This window comes from Rousettus aegyptiacus, unplaced genomic scaffold (genome assembly GCF_014176215.1).
Source record: "Rousettus aegyptiacus isolate mRouAeg1 unplaced genomic scaffold, mRouAeg1.p scaffold_m13_p_14, whole genome shotgun sequence".
NCBI classification, from domain to species: domain Eukaryota; kingdom Metazoa; phylum Chordata; class Mammalia; order Chiroptera; family Pteropodidae; genus Rousettus; species Rousettus aegyptiacus.
The window spans coordinates 34,647,289-34,670,596 of record NW_023416289.1 but is presented as its reverse complement, the minus strand read 5'-3'; the positions used below and the strand labels follow the sequence as shown (position 1 = coordinate 34,670,596).

At 43.0% G+C, this 23,308-nt stretch overlaps 1 protein-coding gene across 7 annotated transcripts; it reads left to right on the top strand.

Moving 5' to 3' along the window:
* The first annotated feature begins 699 nt into the window (after positions 1-699).
* On the top strand, positions 700-19,923 carry ZNF667 (zinc finger protein 667). Of its 7 annotated transcripts, none has more exons than XM_036232257.1 (6): positions 700-819; positions 5,773-5,949; positions 9,018-9,108; positions 10,650-10,734; positions 12,044-12,136; positions 18,012-19,923. In XM_036232257.1, exons 3-6 carry the CDS (start codon positions 9,076-9,078, stop codon positions 19,580-19,582), a joined length of 1,782 nt encoding a protein of 593 aa, XP_036088150.1. In that variant the 5' UTR covers positions 700-819; positions 5,773-5,949; positions 9,018-9,075; the 3' UTR covers positions 19,583-19,923. The 7 variants fall into 7 exon arrangements, with proteins under 7 accessions (XP_036088150.1, XP_016009648.1, XP_016009650.1 ...); XM_016154162.2 differs by having other exon boundaries at positions 10,608-10,734; XM_016154164.2 differs by having other exon boundaries at positions 709-819; positions 5,770-5,949; positions 10,608-10,734.
* Positions 19,924-23,308: the final 3,385 nt, after the last annotated feature.

The following is a 23,308-nucleotide window of genomic DNA, read 5'->3' as shown; positions in this document are numbered from 1 at the left end:
GGCCACTTCAGAGGCCAGTCGGGTCGTAGATCTCAGGGCCACTTCCTGAAATCTCTCTGGGGCCTCCAAATATTGTACCCGCCAGCCCTCAAAAGACACACGGACCACCAGAACTCAGTGAGTTATAGGGAACACACTCTTTATTCAGCCAGCTGAGTCTGCCAGGGGTACGCAGACCCTAAATTAAGCAGCCCCGAAATGTAGAGGTACAGGGTTTTTAAGCCCAAAATCCCATTCTTTATTCTGTCTGAACACAAAGGTCTATTTTTCTTCTAGTCATTACCTGTTGACCCACAGGTAGGGTAAGCAAGCGGGGTTAGAGAAGCAGAAAGCTTGTTATAGAATGTTATGTTCATATAATGAAAAGTCTATGTTCCCATGGCGATAGTCAGACAGTAATTTCCTGCAAGTTATAAATTTCTAGCAGTCATTTTTCAGCCACCACACTACAAAAACGGCTCCACTCCCTCGTGCACTTCTGGAGGACGCGCAGCGTCAGCACCACGGAACCTGGCTCCAGGGTCTCCCAGAAAACAGAGTCTGGGCGCCAGAAAGAGGCCGCGCAAAGAACTCTGGGGCTTCTCGGTCGATAAAAGCGCAAGTGAGATTCCTCTTCTGGCCTGGAGAAACATTCCTCCGCCTCACTTCCGAGCCAGTTCGTCCCTGGGAAAGACAGGTCAGAGCCAGCAGTGACCCAGGTTGTCTCCACCTCACGCCTGGGCGTGGCCGCACCGAACCGCCCTGCGCCCCAGAGGCTTCTGGGAGTTGCGCACTGAACTCGCAGTGCGCACGCACGAATGTGCGCTTCAGCGTCCGCGGGTGAGTCTGGCTCTAAATACCGGAGAATACCGGCGCAGGGGGGAGAGTGCTGGGGCTAGAAGCCCCCAGACGGGAACGCGCAGGTGTGGAAGCCGAGGAAAGCGGCGGACTGCGGAGGGTGGGTTTGGTTGACTAGATCAAGGATGGGCCTCAGCGCCTGAGTGCCGTCGCGTGACTTCACAAGGGGAACGAGGCATGGAGCCAGCGCAAACTGAGCTAGCCCCACACGCGACTGTGCGTGCTACGTGGATTGGCGCTGGGCAGGCCTGGCGGTGACGCTCCCAAGGACGCTCTGATTGCCCGAGCGGGCTGGCGTACGCCGTTACGTGCAGAGGGGCGGGGCCTCAGGCCAGTGCTTGTGGGACGCCCCTGGACGTGTGGTTGTGACCGAGCTCTCGCCGCGTGGTTTTGTTTAGCAGCGGGGCCTTGCTCTGGGGCCGGTCCCGCAGGCGGTGCCATGGCCTGCCTACGAGTCCCACATGTGAAGGGGCGGGGACCGTGGTGCCCACTGGGATCCTGGAGGGGCGGCCGCAGGCGCTGGGAAAGTGGGCTGCGGGCACAGCTTTCAGAATAGGCGCTGCCAGTACGCGACCCGCGAGGACGGAAGAGTGGACGCAGACCTATGTATATGTTCCGGCGGCTGCGTGGCTGTGAGGCTGCGGGAAGTCGTGACGCCGCGGGGGATCGAGGGCCCAAGGCTGCGTGGGATTGCGTGTCTAGTGTCGGATGGAGTGTGAGGGTTAGGGTCATGACCGTGTGTTTGAAATGTGTGGTGGTGCTGGATGTGGTATGAGAAGGGGTGTGTATGGGTGGCTCTGTGTTTGTCTTCGTGGCGGAGTCACGTGTGGTGACGGGGGCGTGTCTCAGTATCGTGTATTTCATTGTGTGCTCTGTGGTGTTGATAGGAGAAAAATGACGGCGCCTCTAGGGATCTGGGAATGGGTATAAATGCGCCTTGAGGATTTGTGTGGTTGGAGCGCATTTGTGTGTGTGACGAGAGCGATGTAGTTATTTATCAATCTAGGGCGGCTGGGTGCGACACTGGGAGTGTTAGTGGTTTTGCAGTTGCGTGATTGTGTTGTCCTGCTGTGTATCTGCCTGTGACTGTGGAAGGAGGTCCGGTGGGGAGCATTCTGAGCGTCTGCACAGGTGCGATGGGCCCTGGGAAAGGCGGTGTTGTGTTGTGCAAGGCTCCCCTTGTGGGTTAAGTGGGACGATGAAACCGCCTGCCTGGGTGGTGGGAAAATCCAGTGGGGTAACAGGTGAAACACCCAGGGTAGAGCTTAGCATTTACCAAGCACTGTGTATGTGCCAGGTGTTTGTTGTCGTACTGCTGGTTGTTCTTTGACCCAGTGCGGGGGTAGGGGTGCAGTGGTGAATGCTGAAGGGGTTTTCATCTCAGAGTTTGAGACTGGGCTTTTGTCCTTGAAGCTGAGGGTCTGGTTTCTCCCAGTTGAGCAGTGGTGTCCCCAGTAGGTGAGCTGCACCAGTTGCTTCTGCCTTGGTATACATTTGAAGGGAGGGCAGAGCCTGCCCTGGCCTGTGGAACCTGTGGCAAGGTGACTAGGGGAGCTTGGAGAAGAGCGTGGACTTTGGGACTCCAGGTTCCATCACTCACTAGTTGTGCGAATTGGGGAGAAATCACCTAAATCTGCTGCCTCTCAGTTCACCTGCAAAGTGGGGACAATAATAGTACCAATCCCAGGCTTATGGTGAGCATTATGTAGAACAGTACCTGACACAAATAAGCAATATGTAAAGTATAATTGTTTTATTATTAATATAATAACCATGAAGATTCCAAACCCAGAAAATAAGATCCACAGGAAGACAAGCAAAAAGTAGAGCCCCAGAATAAACATTTCAGGTCAAGAGGTAAAGTAAAACTCTAGGTAGGGGCTTAGATTCAGAGCTTTCTAGTCAGAGTTCTGGGAGACCCGGAGCAGAGGGTCTTCCTAGGTGGAGATGTCCCTAGGCAACCTGTGGTGGGGAAGACTGGACCTGGAAAGTGGCAGGGCATGAGGAGTTGTATCTTCCCATAACCCCAGGGGCTGGAGGTGTGTCTGTGTCCTATTCTCAGCCTCTTCGCTATGGATACTTTGGGCCAGATAATTTTTCTGGGGTGGTGTGGACTGTGTCCTCTGTGTCATAGGATGTTTATCATTATCCCTGGCCTCTATCCACCAGGTGCCAATAGCAAACCCCTTGACCTAATTGTGAAAGCATGAATGTCTCCAGATACTGCCAGGTGTCCCCTGGAGGGCAGAATCATCCTAGTTAATAATCAGTGGTATACAGGACCATGAGGAGGATATTCTGGACATTCCCAAGAAAGGATAGGGAGAAAGCCGAGGGCACTGGAGGAGCGGTGTTAAAGAGTGATGTTCCTGAGATAAGAAGAAAGCACAGTGTTGTGGCTTGAAGCCCAGGTGGGCTGTCAGAGCCACTCAGTCAAGTGTCTGCCAGGGGCTAGGTACCATGCTAGTCAGCCAACGAGATAGATGAGGTTTATACTGGACTGCACATTTAGTAGGGAGCTGGGAGGGAGCCCACAATTAAATTCATCACAGGTGGTAATAAGCATTTGAAAAGTAAAGCAGGGTGAAGGGATTACGGGGTGACAGCAGCTGCTGTTTTCAGAGTCAACACCAGCTTCCCATGGGCACTTCAGTCAGCTCCAAGCCAGCAATGGCCACCTTCATTGACTCAGTGGCATCCCTTCATCCCATTAAAGTCTATTCTGCTCCAACATTGGGCCTGGGCTTCAGGCTAGAGGGTTTAGCACTTCATCCTTGCTCTCAAGGCTCTGGCTGGGCAGAGATTATAAACCCTGGCCTCCCATTAACATCACCTCGGAAAGTTTTTTTTTTTTTTTTTTTTTTTAAGGCCCAGATTCAGTCCCCAGAGATTCTGATTTAATTGGCCTGGGATGGGCACACCATCAGTATTTATTAAAGAGATTCTAGTATACAGACAGGGCTAAGAGCTACAACTCTGAGAGCTTGCGGGTTCCTGCGGGGCTTCTAGGAATCAAAGAAATCAGTGTTGTGGAGAGGGGAGCAGATGAGTGACCAGTGCTTTCAGTATCTTAGGACAGGCAGTCCTGACAGGTGCACTTCCCCATGACAGGGACATTCCAAGCTCCGTCCTAAATTGATAATGCCTGTCCTTGTGCTAAGAGAAATGGCAGGTCCTATCCTAACATGCAGCGTCTGTGTTTTCTGGTACAAATGGACTTAGGTCTTTAGAGAAAGTGTCCCCATACATCCTGTCTCTGGGGCTGGCAGGCTCAGGGGACAGTAGTCTTCCGATATTTGACAGGTGGTTCAGCAGAGGCCAGCTCTGGCTGGAAGGAAATGGGGACACTGTCCATGCTGGCTTTCAAGTGTGTCAGGACCTGCCCCCAACTCAGGGCTGGGCATGGCCCTCCAGGCCAGAGGGGTGTGGAGTTGAGGGGGACCGTCATTGCCTGCCCCTTGATGGGAGGCATGGCCACTGTCCATTAACTCTTTGAAGCTTGTTCCCATCCAGGTTTGAGCCATCCCTACCTTAGGACCAAGAACTGAGCTTCATGCTTTTCAAAGCCCTTTTCCACCCTGTGGTCTGGGACTTGGGAGACAGGCCAGGTGTACAGCCTGCCTGTGGTGATGAATCTAGCCTCTTTATTTCATTTGTGGTGCTAATGTTTTGAAGAGGTAATTCCGTACATGGGTAATGGAAGGCCAAGGTGTAGAGAGGAGAAGAGAGTTTTGGGTTTCTTCTACCATGCCAGGGGACCTAGTTTCCTTCTTCAGAGACACTCACTCCCACCAGCTTCTTGATCACTCTTCCAGAACTTGTCTATGCCTTTTCAAACTCATGTATTTGTATTTTGTGTTTTGTTTCTTCCAAGCATTTTTTCTCTACCTTTTCCTCATCATTGCAGCGTCTCTTGGAGACCTCTTCACACAGTGCATGTAGAGCAGGTTTCTCAACCTTAGCATAGTTGACATCTGGGCCAGATCACTGTGCTCTGGGGGTGTCCTGTGCAATGTGGGGTGTTGAACAGCATCTTGGGGCTCTACGCACCAGATGACAGGAGCAAACCACCCCCACCAGTTTTGACAACCAAAAATGTCCCCTGATATTGCAAGGATCCCCTGGGGGAAAAATTGCCCTCAATGAAGAACCACTGATGTAGTGCCATCTCATTCTTTCTAAAGGCTACATGGAGTCCCATGTGGGCACGTAACGTTCACTTAGCCATCTTCATACTGACATTCAGTCAGGTTGTTTCCAATCTCTTGATAACTGACTTTTGTTTAGCACTGCTAAACTTGGCTCTAAGTGTGCCACATGTTTTCACTCATTTCATCCTCACCACAGCACTATGGGGTCATTGTTATTTGTCCCATTTTACAGATGAGGAAGCTGAGACCCAGAGGACATAGAGAGTGTGAAGTCACACAGAGAAAGTGGCAGAGTTAGAAGACCAACCTAGACAGCTTAGCTCTAGCCACCTGTGCTCACCACATGCCTGTCCTGCCTCTTCCTACAAACTCTGCCACAGTCTGTCTTTTACACACATGTGAGGGCATCTGAAGACAATTACCAGAAATGTGGAAAGAGTATGTGCACCCTCCATTCTGAAGGTGTTGCCAAGTTGCCTTCCACTGAGATGGTGTCGATCTCTCTCCAGTCAGGCCCGGGTGAGGACTCTAACCACAGCTCTTTCAGTGAGTTTCAGCCTTCCTTGGTTTCCTGGGTGCTCGGTGTATACTGACTTAACAAGGAGAAGTAAGGCAAGAAATTCTCATATGCCATCTCATGTAAAGTCCTTGACAGCGAAGGGTGATGCAGGTTTTCTTCACCCCATTGTATAGGTGAGCAAACTGAGGCTGTGGGTAGTTCCCCCATAGCCACACATTGCCAGAATGCCCTTATATCAAACTGCTGTTCTTTCCTCCCCAGCAGAGCTGAGTTCCTCAAAGAAAGTTACTTGTGGACAAGAATTGTGCTTCTTCAATTTGGGGTGCGTGGCTGAGCACAAACAGCTTTGAGAAACCATAGAGTGGACATGATGCCACTTTCGGGAGCAACCTGTTTTACTTGAGGAATCAGAAGGGAAAAGCCAAGCAATGTACTGATCTGGTAAGTAATTTAAAACATGATTTTATGTTAACACAAATCAGATTTATGCCACAGGGTGCTGAAGTTACATGGATGTTTCAAAACAAAACACAAACAGCCAGCAAAAGAATTTTCTGTGGAGAGGCTGCTGCTTTGGGATGTTTCCCAGAGCACAGAACTAGGCTTTAATCCCCTTCTGCTGTTGAGGGATGTTGGTCTAAATATGAGAATGCCCAGACAAAGAGGACTTCATTGTCAGAGTCAGCCCTGGTGGAGTGCTGGGACTGACTCGTACTGGTTCTCAGAAGTCTGTTGTGCATGCCTGTCCCCAGCTCTGTGCTCAGTGACTTTAGTTTGGTAGTTTACAGTGGGCCCAGCAGGGGTATTCACACCATGGAAGTTGGCAGGTGCTTCAGACACCTCCTTATACCCCTGCCCTTGGGTCTAATCCAGAGATAATTCAGGTGTACAGGCTTCTGATGGGGCCCCTGAGTCTCCACTTTCTGCTGAGGGAAGCCTTGCTCAGCATGGTCAGAGAATGGAAGGCCAGGCCACTGGGTTCGTCCCTGAGCCACAGCTCCTCACCTTAGACGGGTTGCTGCAAACCTCCCCAAGTCCTCTGGCCTCTCTGCTATAAGGCAAACATCTGGTGATTATGGTACAACAATGACACCTCCCGAAGCCCACCAGAGAGGATTCCCTGTGTGGACTCCTGTCCTACAGCAGGAGGGCAGATGGTGTAGAAATGGGCCGGAGCTCAGACCCTGGTTCCATTATGTAAAGCTCTGTGACAACGCATGGGTGATCTCTGCTGTCTCACCCTCAAAACATATGCATTCTCTAACTCTACTTAATATGGTCTTGGCTTCATTTATTTTCACCTACCCTCGCTTTCAAGGGAGGGAAGCACACGAACATCTGTGGAGGACATACCCGTGCTTCCATTTCCCAGACCACCTCCTGCTGTGTCTTTCTCAGCAATCATAAAGGCTACTTACAACATGTCTACTGTTGTTGGCACTGGCATGTGCCGATGGCATTCTCCAGAGCTGCTGCTGATGCATTTAGGGCAAACTGTTGTCATTGCTATGTCATGACTGAAATGACTTGATGTTTTAAAAGCAGTAAGGAAAGTGTTCATATTGGGTGAAGAGTGATTGGGGTACCTTGTACTCCTTTTCTCTAGATTCATATTTTTCACAATGAGGGGAGAAGTGTGCCCCCTTGTCTACTTTTTTCAGACCCCACCTTTCTCCAAAAGACAAGTTGAGAGGGCTTGAGGGGGCTGCTGGCAGAACTGTCCTGTGGTCTCAGCATGGCCCGGTTGGCCCCACCCCGACTCGGTGGGCTGGATGGCCTGGGTACTGGTCACTGAGTCAGTCAGAGATCTTCCTGAGTGCTGCTCTGTGCTGGGCTTGTTCTCAGCCTCGAGAGGAGAGCAGTGGGCAGATGTCCAGTTGCCTGTTTTCCTGGAATCTGAGTCACAGTGGGGGGTGCAGTGCCCACGTAGACATGCATCAGCAAGCTGTTTTAGGGGAGTGTGAAGTAAGCAGAGCGGTGAAAGGATGGGGTAGACTGGATGGGGTGGGATAGGCTGGATGAGATAGTGTAGACTGGATGGGAGGGGCAGTGCTGTCCTATAAACATGGTGCAACACAGAATTAAAAAAATTTCAGTAACCACATTGAAAAGAGTAAAAAAAACAAACATTAAAGTTAATTTTATTTAACTCAGTATGTCCAAAATATTAGTTTCAACTTGTAATCAATATAACTAATTACCAGTGAGATATTTTCTGTGATTTTTTTCATACTATCTTTATGTGTTTTTCTATACTGCTAGTATGTGTTTTACAAGTACAGTGGACCTCAATCCAGACACTTAATTTTTATTGGAGTTACTCTTTCTACATTTAAATTTCATAAAACATTTCATAGGAAAAGTAGATTCAAACACCCAAGCTGTGCCAGACAGACCTTAAGAGTTTTACAGTAATTGAATTGAAGATTGGTTTTTAATTTTAGATTGATAGTAAATTTTAATTAGATAACTTTAATATTTATTACTTATTAAGGTTTTAATCAATTAATATAAAACACCCAGTTCCTCAGTTGCACTAGCCTTATTTCCAGAACTCACTTGTGACAGACATATGGCTAGTGGCATGCATGTTGGATGGTACAGCTGTGGGGAAGAAGGTCTCCTTGGGGTCTCTTTAGAAGGTATGTGGGACATCTTGCCCCTTCCCCTGCTCCCACCCCAGTGCACCACCACCACTTCTCTACTAAATTTCTACGTACCTATCTGTGAGTTCCCTCTTTGGCTTTTCTTCTGTGATGTCTTACCACATTTGGGGGAAGTTCCAAACCACTCACCACCTCCTTTATGGTTTGGCCTTCCTGGCTTCAGCCCCGCTTGGCCTACCACTCCCTACCTCTTTGCTGCAGCACGCAGCACACTGGCTTCTCCTGCCTTCCACATGCCAAGCACACGCCCGCCACAGGGCCTTTGCACCTGCTATACCCTTCTTCAGAATGCTCTTCCACAAGTGTTAGCGCCCATGTGGCTAACACTTGTACACATTCAGACCTCAGCACACATTTAGACCTTTGAGAGGCCACCTCACGAACCCACCATCCCACAATCCTGTCACTCTAGCCCCTGCCTGGTCCTTTTATCCTTCATAGCAATGACCTCAGCCGACACTGTTTATGTGGATTTGTCCTCCCTGCTGGAATGTCGGGTGTGCACGAGCAGGTCCTTTTCTGTGTGCACTCACTGCTCCCGCAGCACCTGGGACAGTGCCTGCACTCAGTGAGTGCTCAGTATATACTTGTCAGATGGACTATTAGGTATCTGTCAAGTCACATTGGCCTCCTGATCCAGCACCTTCTGAGATCTTAGGAGCAGGTAACATTGGTTGTGGCCTACCTCTGACCCTGAAAAGGGCAGAAATGTTCCAGAAGACATTCTCTTCTCCCTCTGTGTGCATGTGTATGTCCAGGGTGAGGGGCTACGAGTTTCTTACCCTGAGACTCAATGACCACCCAGAAGGCCCACTGAGCCTCCCGACTTCCCTTGTCCTGCAGTACTGCTGCCATAGTGCGCTGCCGCGCCCAGACGCGGACCCTCATCAGGGAGCAGAGGATGCCTGTTGCACGAGGAAAGCCCAAATCCAAGGTAAACAGCGATTCCTCTTCCTTTGTTAAAATTCCATCCCGGAAGACGTGGCGCATTTGCTTTTCCTCCATGTACACTTCCTGCCTAACAGAGACCCAACCAAGACCTGTTCGCCGGGTTCCTCCTGTTACCCCAAGGAGAGCGTGACAGCCCCCACAACCCAGGTAGCTGCCCTGTGGCCCCTTCCTTTTTCTCAGTGTACACATGACCATTCAGCTGTGGGCCCAGCACCTCGAAGGCCTCTGCCAGTGTTGGAAGAAATGCCCTCCCCAGGGGGAAGGTGACAGCCACTGTGATTTCTCAAGGTGGAGACAAGTGCCCAGATGGGACCTGCAGATGCGGAGGAGGTTCCATGTTGTGCTCCAGAGCCAGCCTCTTGACATCACTTTGTTTCTACCTGTCTAACCCATGTTTACTACGGGGAAGTCTCTCTGACTTTAAAACACTCCATGTAGCCCTTGTTCAGGTGCTGTTCATTGGAGCCAGGCCCACTAGGTGGTAAGGGCCGCCCCTGTGATAGGCAGACTACACTGCTTTAGACATAGGCATCTTTAATGCCATTTCTCAGAACAAACAGCTTCACCCTTGACTTACGTGTATTTGTTCCCTGTCACTGCTATAACATTACCATGCACTTGGTAGATCAAAATAGCACACACTTAATCATCACCCAGTTAGTGCCTTAGCTGGGGCCTCTGCTTTAGGTCTCAAGGCTGAAATCAAGATGCTGGCCATCTGTGGTCTCCTGAGCCCCGGGTCCTCACCTAAACTCACCGGTTGTTGGCAGGGTTTGGTTTCTTCCGCTTCCATGTGGCCCCTTCTTCCACCTTCATACTGGCCATAGCAGGTGCAACCCAGCGCATGCCTGCGTCTCCCTGATGTCTCTTTCTCTCCTCCTGTCACAGCTGCAGAAAAGTCCCTGCTCTTACAGTTTCCTGTGAGTCCATCGGGCCCCCCTGGACAATCCAGGGTAATCTCCCTATTTTAAGGTCACCTGGTCCCATCTGCAAAGAATCCTTTGCCACGTGTAATGTAGCCATGTGCTTTTCAGAAAGCAGGTGGTCAGGAGCATTAGTCAGAAGCAGACTGCCCAGATTGGACCCCAACCCCTATGTGGACTAGCTAGCTGTAAGGGCTTCAGTAAGTCACCTCATGTTGGGGCCCCACTGTCCTCATCTGGGACATTGCAGTGATTCTTTCAGTAGTGCCCAGTCACAGGCTCACACGAGCACTAAGTGAGCCAGTATATGTAGGTGCTTAGAAAAACACCTCAACTTTGTTGGTGCCCGGTAAGTCCAAGTTGCCAGGCTTGTTTTTGCAAGCAATCTTGACTAACGGTTATGTCATATGCTGTTTGACTTCTGTTAACACACTTGCCCCTTTGGCCTTGGAACCCCAATCCTGACTGTGTACCCCATTCCTTGTCCCTGTGTGGGACAGTCCACTGTCTTCTCCAGGCATGTGGAATCACGAGCCTCCTGTGAGATTTTCCATTTCAGGCCCCAGTGACGTTTGCGGATTTGGCTGTCTACTTCTCCCAGGAGGAGTGGGAAGGGCTGAGCCCCACACAGAAGGACTTGTATGAAGATGTCATGTTGGAGACCTACCAGAACCTGGTGTCTGTCGGTAAGCTCCCCCTCCCCCTCCTCTGGAATGCACAAGCGCCCCTTCAAGGGGCATGTGCAATCGTTCTGGTCAGGCAAAAAAACCACTTTCATTTGGGTTTCTTTTTTCTTTTTTTAAACGGTTTATTAAAATGTACTTCACATACTATACAATTCACCATATAAAGTATGCAGTTCAGAGATGGTCATTTTCTTGACAGAGTTGTACATCCATGACTGTCATGAGTTTTAGAACATTTTTATTACCCTTGGCTGAAACCCCATACCATTTAGCAGTCATTCTTTGTTCCCCCTGCCCAGTACACCCCCAGATCAGGCCAACACCAGTCTCCTTTCTGTCTCTATGAATTTGCCTGTTGGCCTTTCATTGAAGTGCAGTCATGAATATGTGCTCCTTAGTGTCTGGCTTCTCTCTGAACATAATGTTTTCAGGGTTCATCCACACTGTAGCGTGTATTGATGCCTCATTCCTTTTTATGGCCAAGTAATGCTCCAGTGTCTGGATGGTCCACATCTTGTTTGTCGCTTCATCCGTTGATAAGCAGGTGGGCTTTTTCCACTCTACAGCTATTAGGAATATGCCACTGTGAGCATTCTTGTGCAAATTTTGCATGAACGCATATTTTTATTTCTCTTGGGTGTGGATCTAGGAGCAGAATTGCTAGTCATATGGTAACAATATATGTAACCTTCCGAGGACACCCTGGTTGTTTTGAGAGTTTAATACAAGGAACCGACTTAACAGGTACTGTTAAGAAGCCAAAGGCAGACACTGAGGTGACACAGAGATGGTAACTACAGGCCATGGCCTCCATCCGAGGGCCAGGGAAGAACTTAGGTTTTGAGGACTTAGAGGAAAAGACGCAGACATCTGAAGGAGGACTGGGTACCCTGTCTGGGTTCTACACCTGAGGGAGCAGGAGGATACTCATTCTGGGAGTGGAGGGAGAAAAGACAAGTATAAATTGAAACCACTAGAGCCCCTGTTGAGAATCCTCGAGGGGCAGCTGGTGAAGGAGAAATGCCCTGCACCCAAAACCGATGAGAGGAGGGTGCGGTTCGAGCCAGAGGCAATGGCTTACTAATCAGCCTCAGGAATTTGTGGCTCAGCCTTTCAGGAAGGTGGTTGGCTCTGCAGATTGGAAATGAAACACTGTTGGCTGTGAATGTCTTCATGCCCCTCATTCCCAAGGGGCCCTCTGTATCTTCTACACTCCTCTGGGCTGATACCTCCATTGATAGAGCTGCAGGGCCCATCTCTGATGTCATGACCACAGCGTGTTTAGGTCCCATGTGTTCCCCGTGTACAGGACTTTCCTGTCGGAGGCCCAATGTGATCATCTTACTGGAGAAGGGGAAAGCACCCTGGACGGTGGAACCAGCAAGACAACGCCGGGGCCCTGGTGAGTGACAGAGCCAGGGCTTAAAAGTGGGCATTACATATAGGAGCTCATTCCCCTGGAGAGGACAGCCTCGTTAGGATAATGTTTGAGGGCCACTTGCTCACCTCAGAGGCCCCAGGTCTGTGCAGTAAATTCTAGTCTCCTTAGTGTCACCCACCTTTCTTAGAGGGAAGAGAAGCACTATACAGTAAGCCCTTATGAGGATGAGTGCTGGTTCCTCCCAGCAATGCTGGAAGGCAGGTGCTGTTACTCCTATTTTATAGATGAGAAACAGGTCAGAGAGCTGTGGTGACCTGCATGGGGTCACCCAACTAAGTAGTGACGCAGAGCTGGGTTGGAACTCCAGCTTTTGGTCTCAGAAGCTCAGACCATAACACCCTCATCTCCCTGTCACTTTCCCTGCTTTGGCTTTTGTATTTTCTTTCCGAGAAAGTATATTATGGCTTTAATGAAAGCACATCTGGTAACAATGTCCAAACGTGTATCACTTTCTTTTCTTATTAAAAAAATTAAAATCTCCCATAGCCATTCATCTTGATGAGTTTTCAAAAACTTATTCCCTTTTCCAATGGATTCCTCTTTGATTGGTCATACAATGTTTCCTTTACAGTTTTATGAGTTTTTTTTTTAATTGTAAAAAAAGTGTAACATTAAATATACCATTTTAATCGTTTTTAAATGTACAGTTAAGTGTGTTCACACTGTTATGCAACATATCTCCAAAACTTTTTTATCTTGCAATACTGAAACTCTGTACCCTTTAACTACTAATTATTCCCTGGTCCTTGAGAACTGCCTCTCTTCTCTCTGTTTCTATGATTTTGAAAACTGTGGGTATGTCATAATAATAGAATCACATAGTACTTGACCGTTTCTGACTGGCTTTTCTCACTTAGCTTGAATTTCATCCATGTTGTAGCATGTGACAGGATTTCCTTTTCAGAGGCTGCATAATATTCCATCATATGTATATATAGTTGGCCCTCCATATTCTGTTCCACGTCCGTGAATTAAACCAACTTCAGATTGAAAATATATTTGAAAAAAACATTAATGTTGTTGCTGGTATGGATGCCATGTACTTAGGCCTACAGTGGTCGCATATGTACTAAACATGTACATACTTTTTTCCTTGTCATTATTCTCTAAAAAATACAGTATAACAACTATTTACATAGCATTTAAATTGTATAAGGTATAATAAGAAATCTAGAGACAATTTAAAGTACATGGGAGGATGTGTGTAGGTTATATGCAGATACTATGTCATTTTATATAAGGGGCTTGAGCATTTATGAATTTTGGTGTCCATGGAGGTCCTGGAACCAATCCCCTGAGGGATGACCGTACCACATTTTCTTTATCTATTCATCTGTTGGTGGATACGTGGGGTTGCTCCCCCCTCTTTGCTGCTGTGAATAATGCTGCAGTGAATGTGTAAGTGCAGATATCTTTTTGAGATCCTGATTTCAGTTTCTTTGGATAAATACCCAGAAGTGGAATCACTGGATCATATAGTAGTTCTAGTTTTAATTTTCTGAGGAATCTCCATGCTGTTTTTCACAATGGCTGCACCATTTTTCATTTTTACCTATGGTGCACAAGAGTTTCAGCTTCTGCTTATATGTTCACTACAGTTGTTATTTTCTTATTTTCTGTTTTTTTGATAGTGGCCATCCTTATGGGTGTGAGGTGATAATATGTGTTTGATACGCATTTCTCTAACGATTAGTGATGTTGAGCATCTTTTCATGTGTTTATTGGCCATTTGTCTATCTTGGCAGAAATGTCTTTTTAAGTCCCCTTGCCCATTTTTTAGTAGGGTTATTTGTCTTTTGTTGTTGAGTTGTAGGATTTCCTTATGAAGTTAACTTCTTATCAGACATGTTTTGCAATTATTTTTTTCCCATTCTGCAGGTTGCCTTTTCACTGTGTTGATTGTTTCCTTTGGCATATAGAAGTATAGTTTGATGTAGTCCTATTTGTCAACTTTTTATTCTGATGCCTGTGTTTTTGGTGTCATTGCTAAGAAATCATCAGTACTGAATCCAATGTCCTGGAGCTTTTCTATGTTTCCTCCAGGGGTTTAATAGTTGTAGGTGTTATGTTTAGCTCTTTAATCCATTTTGAGTTATTTTTTGTACATGGTAGAAGGTAAGTGTTCTACTTTAATTTTTTTGCATTAGATACACAGTTTTCTCAACACCCTTTGTGGAAGGGACTATCTTTTTCCTGTTGTATAGTTTTGGCACTCTTGTTGAAAGTCAATTGATCAGATATGCAAGGGTTTATTTCTGAGCCTTCCATTTATTTTACAGGTCTGTGTATCTATCTTTGTGCCAGCACCACACTACCTGATTACTGTTGTGTTGTAATGTGTTTTGAAATCAGAAAGTTTGAGGCCTCCAACCTTGTTCCTCTTTTTCAAGATTTGTTTGTCTGTTTAGTCTCTTGAGATTCACTTTAGGGCCTTTTTTCTATTTCTGCAAAAAATGTCATTGAGATTTTGATCAGGATTGCATTGTATCGGTAGCTCACTTTGACCATTGAATCAATTTTACAATGTTAAGTCTTCAAATCGAAAAGTACAGGATGTCTTTTCATTTAGTTGTATTTTCTTTAATTTCTTTTACCAGTGTTTTGTAGTTTTCAGTGTAAAGTCTTTCACCTCTTTGGTTACATTTATTCCTAAATATGTTATTTTTTTTGCTACTATAGTAAATGGGATTGTTTTCTCAATTTCCTTTTGGACATGGGTCTTGTTAGTGTATAAAAATGTAACTGATCTTTGTGTTGATTTTGTATCCTACCACATTACTGAGTGCGTTTATTGGTTCTAACAGTTTTCTGTGTTGACTCTTCATGGTTTTTTACATATAAGGTCATGTCATCTGTTAACAGAGAGAATTTGACTTTCCTTTTTTTATGTTTTTTTTTTTTCTCTCTCCCCCCCCCTTATCTAACTGCTCTGGCTAGGACTTCCAATTCCATGTTGAATAGTGGTGGTGAGAGTGGGCATTCTTGCCTTGTTCCTGATCTTAGAGGAAAAGGGTTCAGTCTTTCCCCATTTACTGTGATATTTGCTGTGGGCTTTTTGATTATCGTTTTTATTATATTGGGGTAGTTTCCTTCTAGTCCTAGTTTGTTGAGTGTTTTGATCATGAAAGGGTGTTGAATTTTGTCAAAAGCTTTTTTCTATATCAGTTGAGATAATCGTGTGGCTTTTGTCCTTCATTTTGTTAGTGTGATATGTTACATTGATTGATTTTCAAATATCAAACTATTCTTGCAGTCCAGGTATAAATCCTACTTGTTAACATATATGATGACTTTAATATGCTATTGAATTCAGTTTGCTAATACAATTAACCCTTGAACAATATTGGGGTTAGGGGCGTGGACCCCTGCATATCAAAAATCTGCATGTAACTTAATTTGTCCCTCCACATCTGCAGGTTCCCAATCACAGATCAAAAATAAGGTGTTTGATCTGAGGTTGGTTGAATTTATGGATGCAGAACCCGGGGACATAGAGACCCAACTGTGTATTTATTGAAAAAAATCCATGCGTAAGTGGACCCACGGAGCTCAAACCCATGTTGTTCAAGGATCAACTGTATTTCTTCTACTTACTTTGTATTTAATTTGCTCTTCTTTTTTTCACTTTTCTAAGAGAGAATCATAGATTATTGATTTTAGATCTTTGTTCTCTTCTAATATATGTATTCAGTGCAGTATATTTTCCTTTAAGCACAGCTTTTGCAGCATCCTACACATTTTGATAAATTGTGTTTTATTTTCATTTAGTTCAAAATATTTTTAAACTCTTCTTGAAATTTCCTTTTTCACCTGTGTGTTAATTAGATGTATGTTGTTTAATCTCCAAGTATTTGAGAATTTCCAGTGATCTTTCAGTTACTGATTTCTGGTTCAGTTCTATTGCAGTCTGAGAGCAGACACTGTATGATTTCTGTTCTTTTAAATTCATTAAGGTGTGTTTTATGGCCCAGAATGTGCTCTATCTTGGTGAACATTTAATGTGAGCTTGAGAATAATGTGAATTCTGCTGTTGTTGGATGAATTAGTCTGTAGATGTGAAGTAGATCCAGCTGAATGATGGTGTCATTGAGTTCCACTGTGTCCTTGCCGATTTTCTGCCTGCTGAATTTGTTGATTTCTGAGAGAAGGGCGTTGAAGTCTCCAACTGTGATGCTAGATTCATCTAGTTCTTGAGGTTCTATCAGCTTTTGTCTCATTTTGTTTGACACTTCATTGTTAGACAAATACACATTATGAATTGTTTTGGCTTCTGAAGAATTGCCCTCTTTATCCTTATGTAATACACCTCTGTATCCATGACAACTTTCCTTGTTTTTAAGTCTGCTCTGTCCAAAATTAATAAAGCTGCTGCTGCTTTCTTTTGATTAGTGTTAGCATGATATATTTTTCTCCATCCATTTTACTTTTAATCTCTGTGTGTTTTTATATCTAAAGTGGATTTCTTTCAGACAGTGTACAGTTGGGTCATATATTTTAATCCACTTCGATGGTTTATTTTAATTGGTGCATTTAGACCATTCATATTCACAGTGATATAGTGGATATATAATGTCAGAAATAATTATTTAGTAATCATATTTGTTACTATTTTCTGTTTGTTGCCTTTATTCTTTGTTGTCTTTATCCTGTTTGTGCCTTCCACTCTTTTTCTGCCTTTTGTGGTTTTAAATGAGCATTTTACATTATTCCATTTTCTGTCTTTCTTAGCATATCAATTATACTTTTTTTAAAAAACTTTTTTTTTAGTGGGTGCCCTAAAGTTTACAACAATATACAATACACATTTATAACTAATCTAAGTCCACTTTCAAATAACACTATACCATTTTATGAGTGGTATGAGTACCTTATAATAACAAAATAATGCTAATATCTTCCTTCTAGACCAAGTATCATTGCTGTCATTCACTTTATTTATATATAAGCAGACTTAAATATGTATGTATGTATATGTTTCTATATACACACACAAACACATAAGTTGAATACATGAATTACATAATTGAATACACTGTTGCTGTTATTATTTGGAACAAATACTATCTATTAGATTAATTAAGAATAAGGAAAAAAAGGTTTTTTTTCTTCATTTATTCCTTCTTCAGTGCTTTTATTTTCTCTATGTAGATCCAAATTTCTGATCTGTATTATCTTCCTTTTTTTCTAAAGCACCACTTTTAATATTTCTTGTTAAGATAGCTGTACTGGCAATAGATTCTCTTGATATTTGTTTGTCTGAGAAAGTCTTTATTTCTCTTTCACTTTTGAAGCATATTTTCACAGGGTACCGAGTTCTGGGTTAGTGGTTTTTGTCTTCTAAAGAGAGTTCCCAGTGGTTCTTACAAAAATGAGTATTTAGTTAAAAGCCAATCTGCCTCAAATTTAATCAGCCTAATGAAATCCAATTTTCACAGTATTAATTTTTCTTCACATTAATTCTGGGGAAATATCAAAGTGGTTTAAGGTTTTAAATTTCTCTTAATGATTTTCAAATTTTACTACTTTTTTTTAGCATTTCAAAGAGCTACTTTAATAATTTAAAATTACTATTAATGTTATGTTCATAAGGAACATGCTCATTTCAGAAAATGACAGAAATCATAATGAAGCAAAATATTATTATTGGCAGTTATTTCTCCCAGAAACAAAACTTTCTATTTTGATGCTCAACTTCCAGATATGCAACTTATAAAAAGGAGTAATTCTTGTGGTAAAATTTGACATCCTAGGAAATTTTCTGTGTCAGTTCAACTTAGATTCTTAAATAACAAATTTTTTAAATAAACAAAATGTTTAATTTGTTGATGTATTTCAGACTCAGGGGCTAAATGCGAGATGAAGAAATTACCTCAAAATCATTGCAAAAAATATGAGCAGAACATCTATCAGAAAACAGTTTCTGCACCACAAAAAGGTCCCACAGGAAAAAGAGGCCACAAGAAAAATTCAGTCCTAATAAAACCGAAGAAGGTACATTCGGGAAAGAACCCTTTTAAATGTAATGACTGTGGGAAAATCTTTAGTCAGAGGTTATCTCTTAAACTTCATCAGAGCTCTCATACTGAAGAGAAGCCTTATGAGTGTAGTAATTGTAGAAAAGCTTTCATACAAGTCTCATCGCTCATTCTTCATCAGAGAATTCACAATGGAAGGAAAAACCATAAATGTGATAAATGCGGGGAAAGCTTCATTCATAGAACAACCCTTATTCTACATGAGAAAAGTCATGATGGAAAGGAAACCTTTGACTGTGGGAAGGCCTTAAGTCAGAACGCATCTCCCCCTATACATCAGAAAATTCACCTTATTGAGAATGCCCACCAGTGCAGAAAATGTGGGAAAGCCTTCACTCGAATGTCATCTCTTTTAGTTCATAAGAAAATTCACAATAGGAAAAAAGTACATGAATGCAATAAATGTGGGAGAGGCTTCAATAAGAAATCAGCCCTTGTTATACATAAGAGAATTCATGCTGGAGAGAAAACCCATGAGAGTCAGAAGGCCTTAAGTCAGCAGAAAAAGAACCATTTAGAGAATCCTTATAAATGCAGAAAATGTGGGAAATCCTTTAATAAGATTTCATCTATTATTCTTCATCAGAGAATTCACACTTCCAAGAAACTCAACAAATGTGATAAATGTGAGAAAGTCTTCAGGCGGCTTTCAGCCCTTATTCTGCATGTGAGAATTCACAGTGGAGAGAAACTGTACAGATGCAATAAATGTGAGAAGGTCTGTAAGCGGCATTCATCCGTTCTTCAACATCAGAAAGTTCATACAAAGAAGAAGAAACTGTTTGAATGTAAGGAGTGTGGGAAGATGTTTTCTGGAACCGCCAACCTTAAAATACATCAGAACATTCATTCTGAAGAGAAACCTTTCAAATGCAATAAATGTGATAAAGTTTTTGGCCGCCAGTCATTTCTTATTGAACATCAGAGAATTCATACTGGAGAAAAACCATATCAGTGTGAGGAATGTGGGAAAGCCTTCAGTCATCGAATATCTCTTACTCGACATAAGAGAATTCATAGTGAAGACAGACCATATGAATGTGATCAGTGTGGGAAGACTTTCAGTCAGAGTGCGCACCTTGCCCAACACGAAAGAATTCACACTGGAGAGAGACCATATATATGCAAAACATGCGGGAAGGCCTTCAGTCAACGCACGTCCCTTATTCTACATGAAAGAAGTCATACTGGAGAGAAACCCTATGAATGTAATGAGTGTGGGAAGGCATTTAGCAGTGGGTCAGATCTTATTCGGCACCAGAGAAGCCATTCTTCAGAGAAACCATATGAATGTAGTAAATGTGGGAAGGCATATAGTCGGAGCTCATCCCTGATTCGACATCAGAATACACATTCCGAAGAAAAAGCCTAATGCTGTTATAAAAGCAAAGACTGAAGCATCAAAGTAGAGACAGAGGCGTGGGAAAAAGGCATTTGTCTCTAACATACATTTTGTAAAAATGGGACCATTTGATGGTGTGTCCCTCTTTGAAAGCCAAAGAGCAAAAGTCCTTGATGATTTTCGAACTGAGAATTTGAAATTAGCTGAGGTGGTGACCTTATTATAGGTCTTAATAAAGTTCAGATAATTGGATCAGTTGTTTTTAATGAAGACCATTCTTCATTTGGTAAGAATCACTGATACTTTATTTCCAATGCAGTTTTAAAGCTATTTCATTGGTTGCTTTACAATAAAGTAGAATTCTAAATTTTTTTTTTTTTTTTTTTTTTTGTGGATGGGGCTTTGAGCCTGATTTAATGTCACATGAAGAAGGTTTGTGTTTGTCCCTTAGAACTATCATATATAAGGGACTTCCTCAAAAGTAAAGGTGCCACTTCTGGCTGCCAAAAATTCGTGGGTGAAAATAAAGGAGAGTGAATCTTTAAGTGGATAAATATAACAGTCAAAATTACGTGGAGCAAAGGGACAGTATCATAGATACGTTTTCATACATAATGAAGATATGTGATGTGAAAAATCTAACAACCCTGACAGGCTGGCTAATGGGAGAAAAAATAGGATGTACTGAAGAACAAGGAACTTTAGAGCAGGGAGAAATTATTTTTTGTTTTAGTTGAAAATAAATTTGTATTTATATGAATAAATATTGATATTTTCATGTAAGAATACTGTTGTGTAATAAGTAATTGGTGGAGGATGGGGTCTCATGGACTGAATGTATTCCCCTCCCCCAAATTAATGTCGAAGCTGTAACCCCCAATGGGGAAATGGGGCCCCTGAGAAGTAATTAGTGTTAGTTGAGGTGATGGGAGTGGGGCCATCATGATGAGACGAATGCCTAAAAGAGATTCACTTTCTCTCTGCCATGTCAAGGCGCAGCAATAAGCCAGCTGTCTACAAGACAGGAAGCTAGCCCTCACTAGTATCCAGCCAGGCGGCCACCCTGCTATCAGACTTTCAGCCTCCAGAACTAAGAGACACATTTCTTTTGTTGAATTCACCCAATGTCTGATATTTTGTTATGGTTGCCCAAGCTGACATGGGAAACCCCTGGATTTATTAAGTGCTAGGCTTTTCTCCTGTCAGCTGTTCACCATGATAGCTTTCAGTCTCTCTTTCCAGCTTGTGCAAATACATAAGAAATAAAATCAGAATTCATTTTTGTAAAGGGGTTGTATACAACTGGACTCTTACTTGTAAGTTTTCCTTCTGTGAAAGCTATTTTTTCTTAAACACCCATATCTTGTTTTGACAACTTCATTTGGATGTATGACCACATGGGTTCCATCACTCTTAACTTTGACCAGAACTGAGAAAACCGCCACCAGATTTGTGGAGGGTGATTACATGTACAGGATAATAGAACGATGAATTTTTCATTTAAACTTGTCATGTCAGTTCTATAAAACCAGCATAAAAAAATCCAAGATCGATTTTTATCCTTATATTTATTATTTCTATCCTTAAGCTAACTTAGGGTTTCATTGCTCTTCATTTTCTAATTTGTTAAAGTGCAGATTGAAGTCATTGTTTTGAGAGATTTCTATTATAACTTAGGCATTTAGTGATATTATGTTTTCTTCTGAGTACAGTTACACATTTTGATATGCTATGTTCTGTGTTTCATTCAATTCATATTCTTTCTATTTTCTCCTTTGGTTTCTCTTTTGACCCATGGGTTACTAAAAATTGAGCTATTTAGATCCAAATATTTGGGGATTTTCCAATGACCTTTCTGTTGTTGATTTCTAATTTAATCCATTGTAGTCACAAACCATATTTTGTATGACTTGAACCCTTTTAAATTTACTGAGACTTTTTTTAAGGCCTAGAGTATGGTCGATCTTGATAAATGTTCTGGGTGCATTTGAAAAGAATGTATATTCTACTGTTCTTGGGTGGAGTGGTGTTTACATGTCAATTAAATCAAGGTGGCTGATGGTGTTTACCTCTTCAACATTCTCACAAGTAAATTTTCTGTCTACTTGTTCTATCAAGAGATGCATGTTAAAATCTCTTATTGTGGATTTGTCTTATTGCCTTATTCTTCTATCAGTTCTTTCCCCAGCTTCAGATCATTTTCTCACATGCCTGTTCTCAACAGTATTCAGGTAAAAACTAGAGTTTTTACTAAGGTAAAAATTCTGCATATGTCTGGGTTGTTTCTTCTTTCAGCACTCTCAGGTACTTTACCTTGTGACCTCAAGCCACTTCAGTCTTCTTGACTCCCAGCTCGGTCTCCTCCACTCAGAGACTGCAGCCAGGAAATTGTCCAGGCAGTACCTGGGGAAGTCACAGCATCATACTTGCCTCATATGTTTCTCATTTACCAGCGATCTCTGTTTCATTACCTGATATCCAGTGTCTTGAACACCAAGTTTTCATATATTTTGTGAGAAAGTTTACCCTCCCACCTGAAATTTTTTTTTAGCATTTCAGGTGGGAGGGTAAACTATTCTCTGGAATCCCATCTTCACCAAAAGTAAGTAATTGCCTTTCTCACCTTCTTCCTAAGAACAAAGTTTGATCACCATATCGGTTAAATCCTCCAACTGCTTACTAATTCTACTTAACATCACCCATCAATTCTTCCTGAAGATTTATTTTCTTCGCTAACTCCCTGGTCTCCTAGCTTCCCAGTAATTTGGATGGGTTGTTGCAGAGTGGTCATTCTAGTTATTCTCAATGTCACTCTCCTGGGTTACATCCTCTGTTTATTGAAGCCTTTCCCATCACCTTCCTTTTGCATCCACATTTTGCTAAAACTAATCCTTCAATACCCTAATAAAGGACATGTGGGAGTAAACTGATGAGAACTGCATATATAGACTATCAGTATCTGTCCAGATGTTTTAATTATTGTTTTGGTATAGACGTCTAAATTCAAAGTGATTTTACTTCATAACTTGGAAGGGCTATTCTGTATTCTCATATCTAATATTGCTTATGGGAAGGAAGGCCAAGGCTAGTTTGATTATTCTTTTTAGGTAACATTTACATTTTGGGGAAGCTGTAGTCTCAAATTTCACAAGCATATTTCTGGATGTCCTTTTTTTTTTTTAATAGTTGTGGTGTTTGCTAATTCAGCCAGTCCAACATTCAATAAGCTATTTCAAGTTGCATTCACTCCTTTCCTTAGTTTAGATTCATAATTATTTACTTGCTATTTCCCTCATAATTAATTTCCCTGATTTTTCTGTCACTTTTATTAGATGTTGGACCTTCTCAACTTCCATGTTCCTTTTTTCCTCCCATTTTCTGTCTTTTTAATGTCTGTACTTGATGAGCTCCCTTAGTTTTTTTTCAAACATCCTATTAAGTTTATTAAAGCAATATTTTTTTCATTCTGAGTTTTTATTTAATTTATTTTCGTAGCTTCCCGTATTTGTTTAACAACCGCAATCATCTTCAAATCTCAGACTAACATAAATTTTACTTCTTTTATTATGTAATGTGCCCCACTCAGGCTAGTCCTGCCTCTTAGTCCTTATTATGCTGAGAGTTTTCTTCACTTGTGATAATCCTTAGCTGTCCATGGAATATGGTGTGAGGGAAAAAACAATGATATGGTTTGATTATCCTAGCTATACAACGAGGGTTCTTGGAAATCCTCACTGTATATCTGTTTCCCTAAGT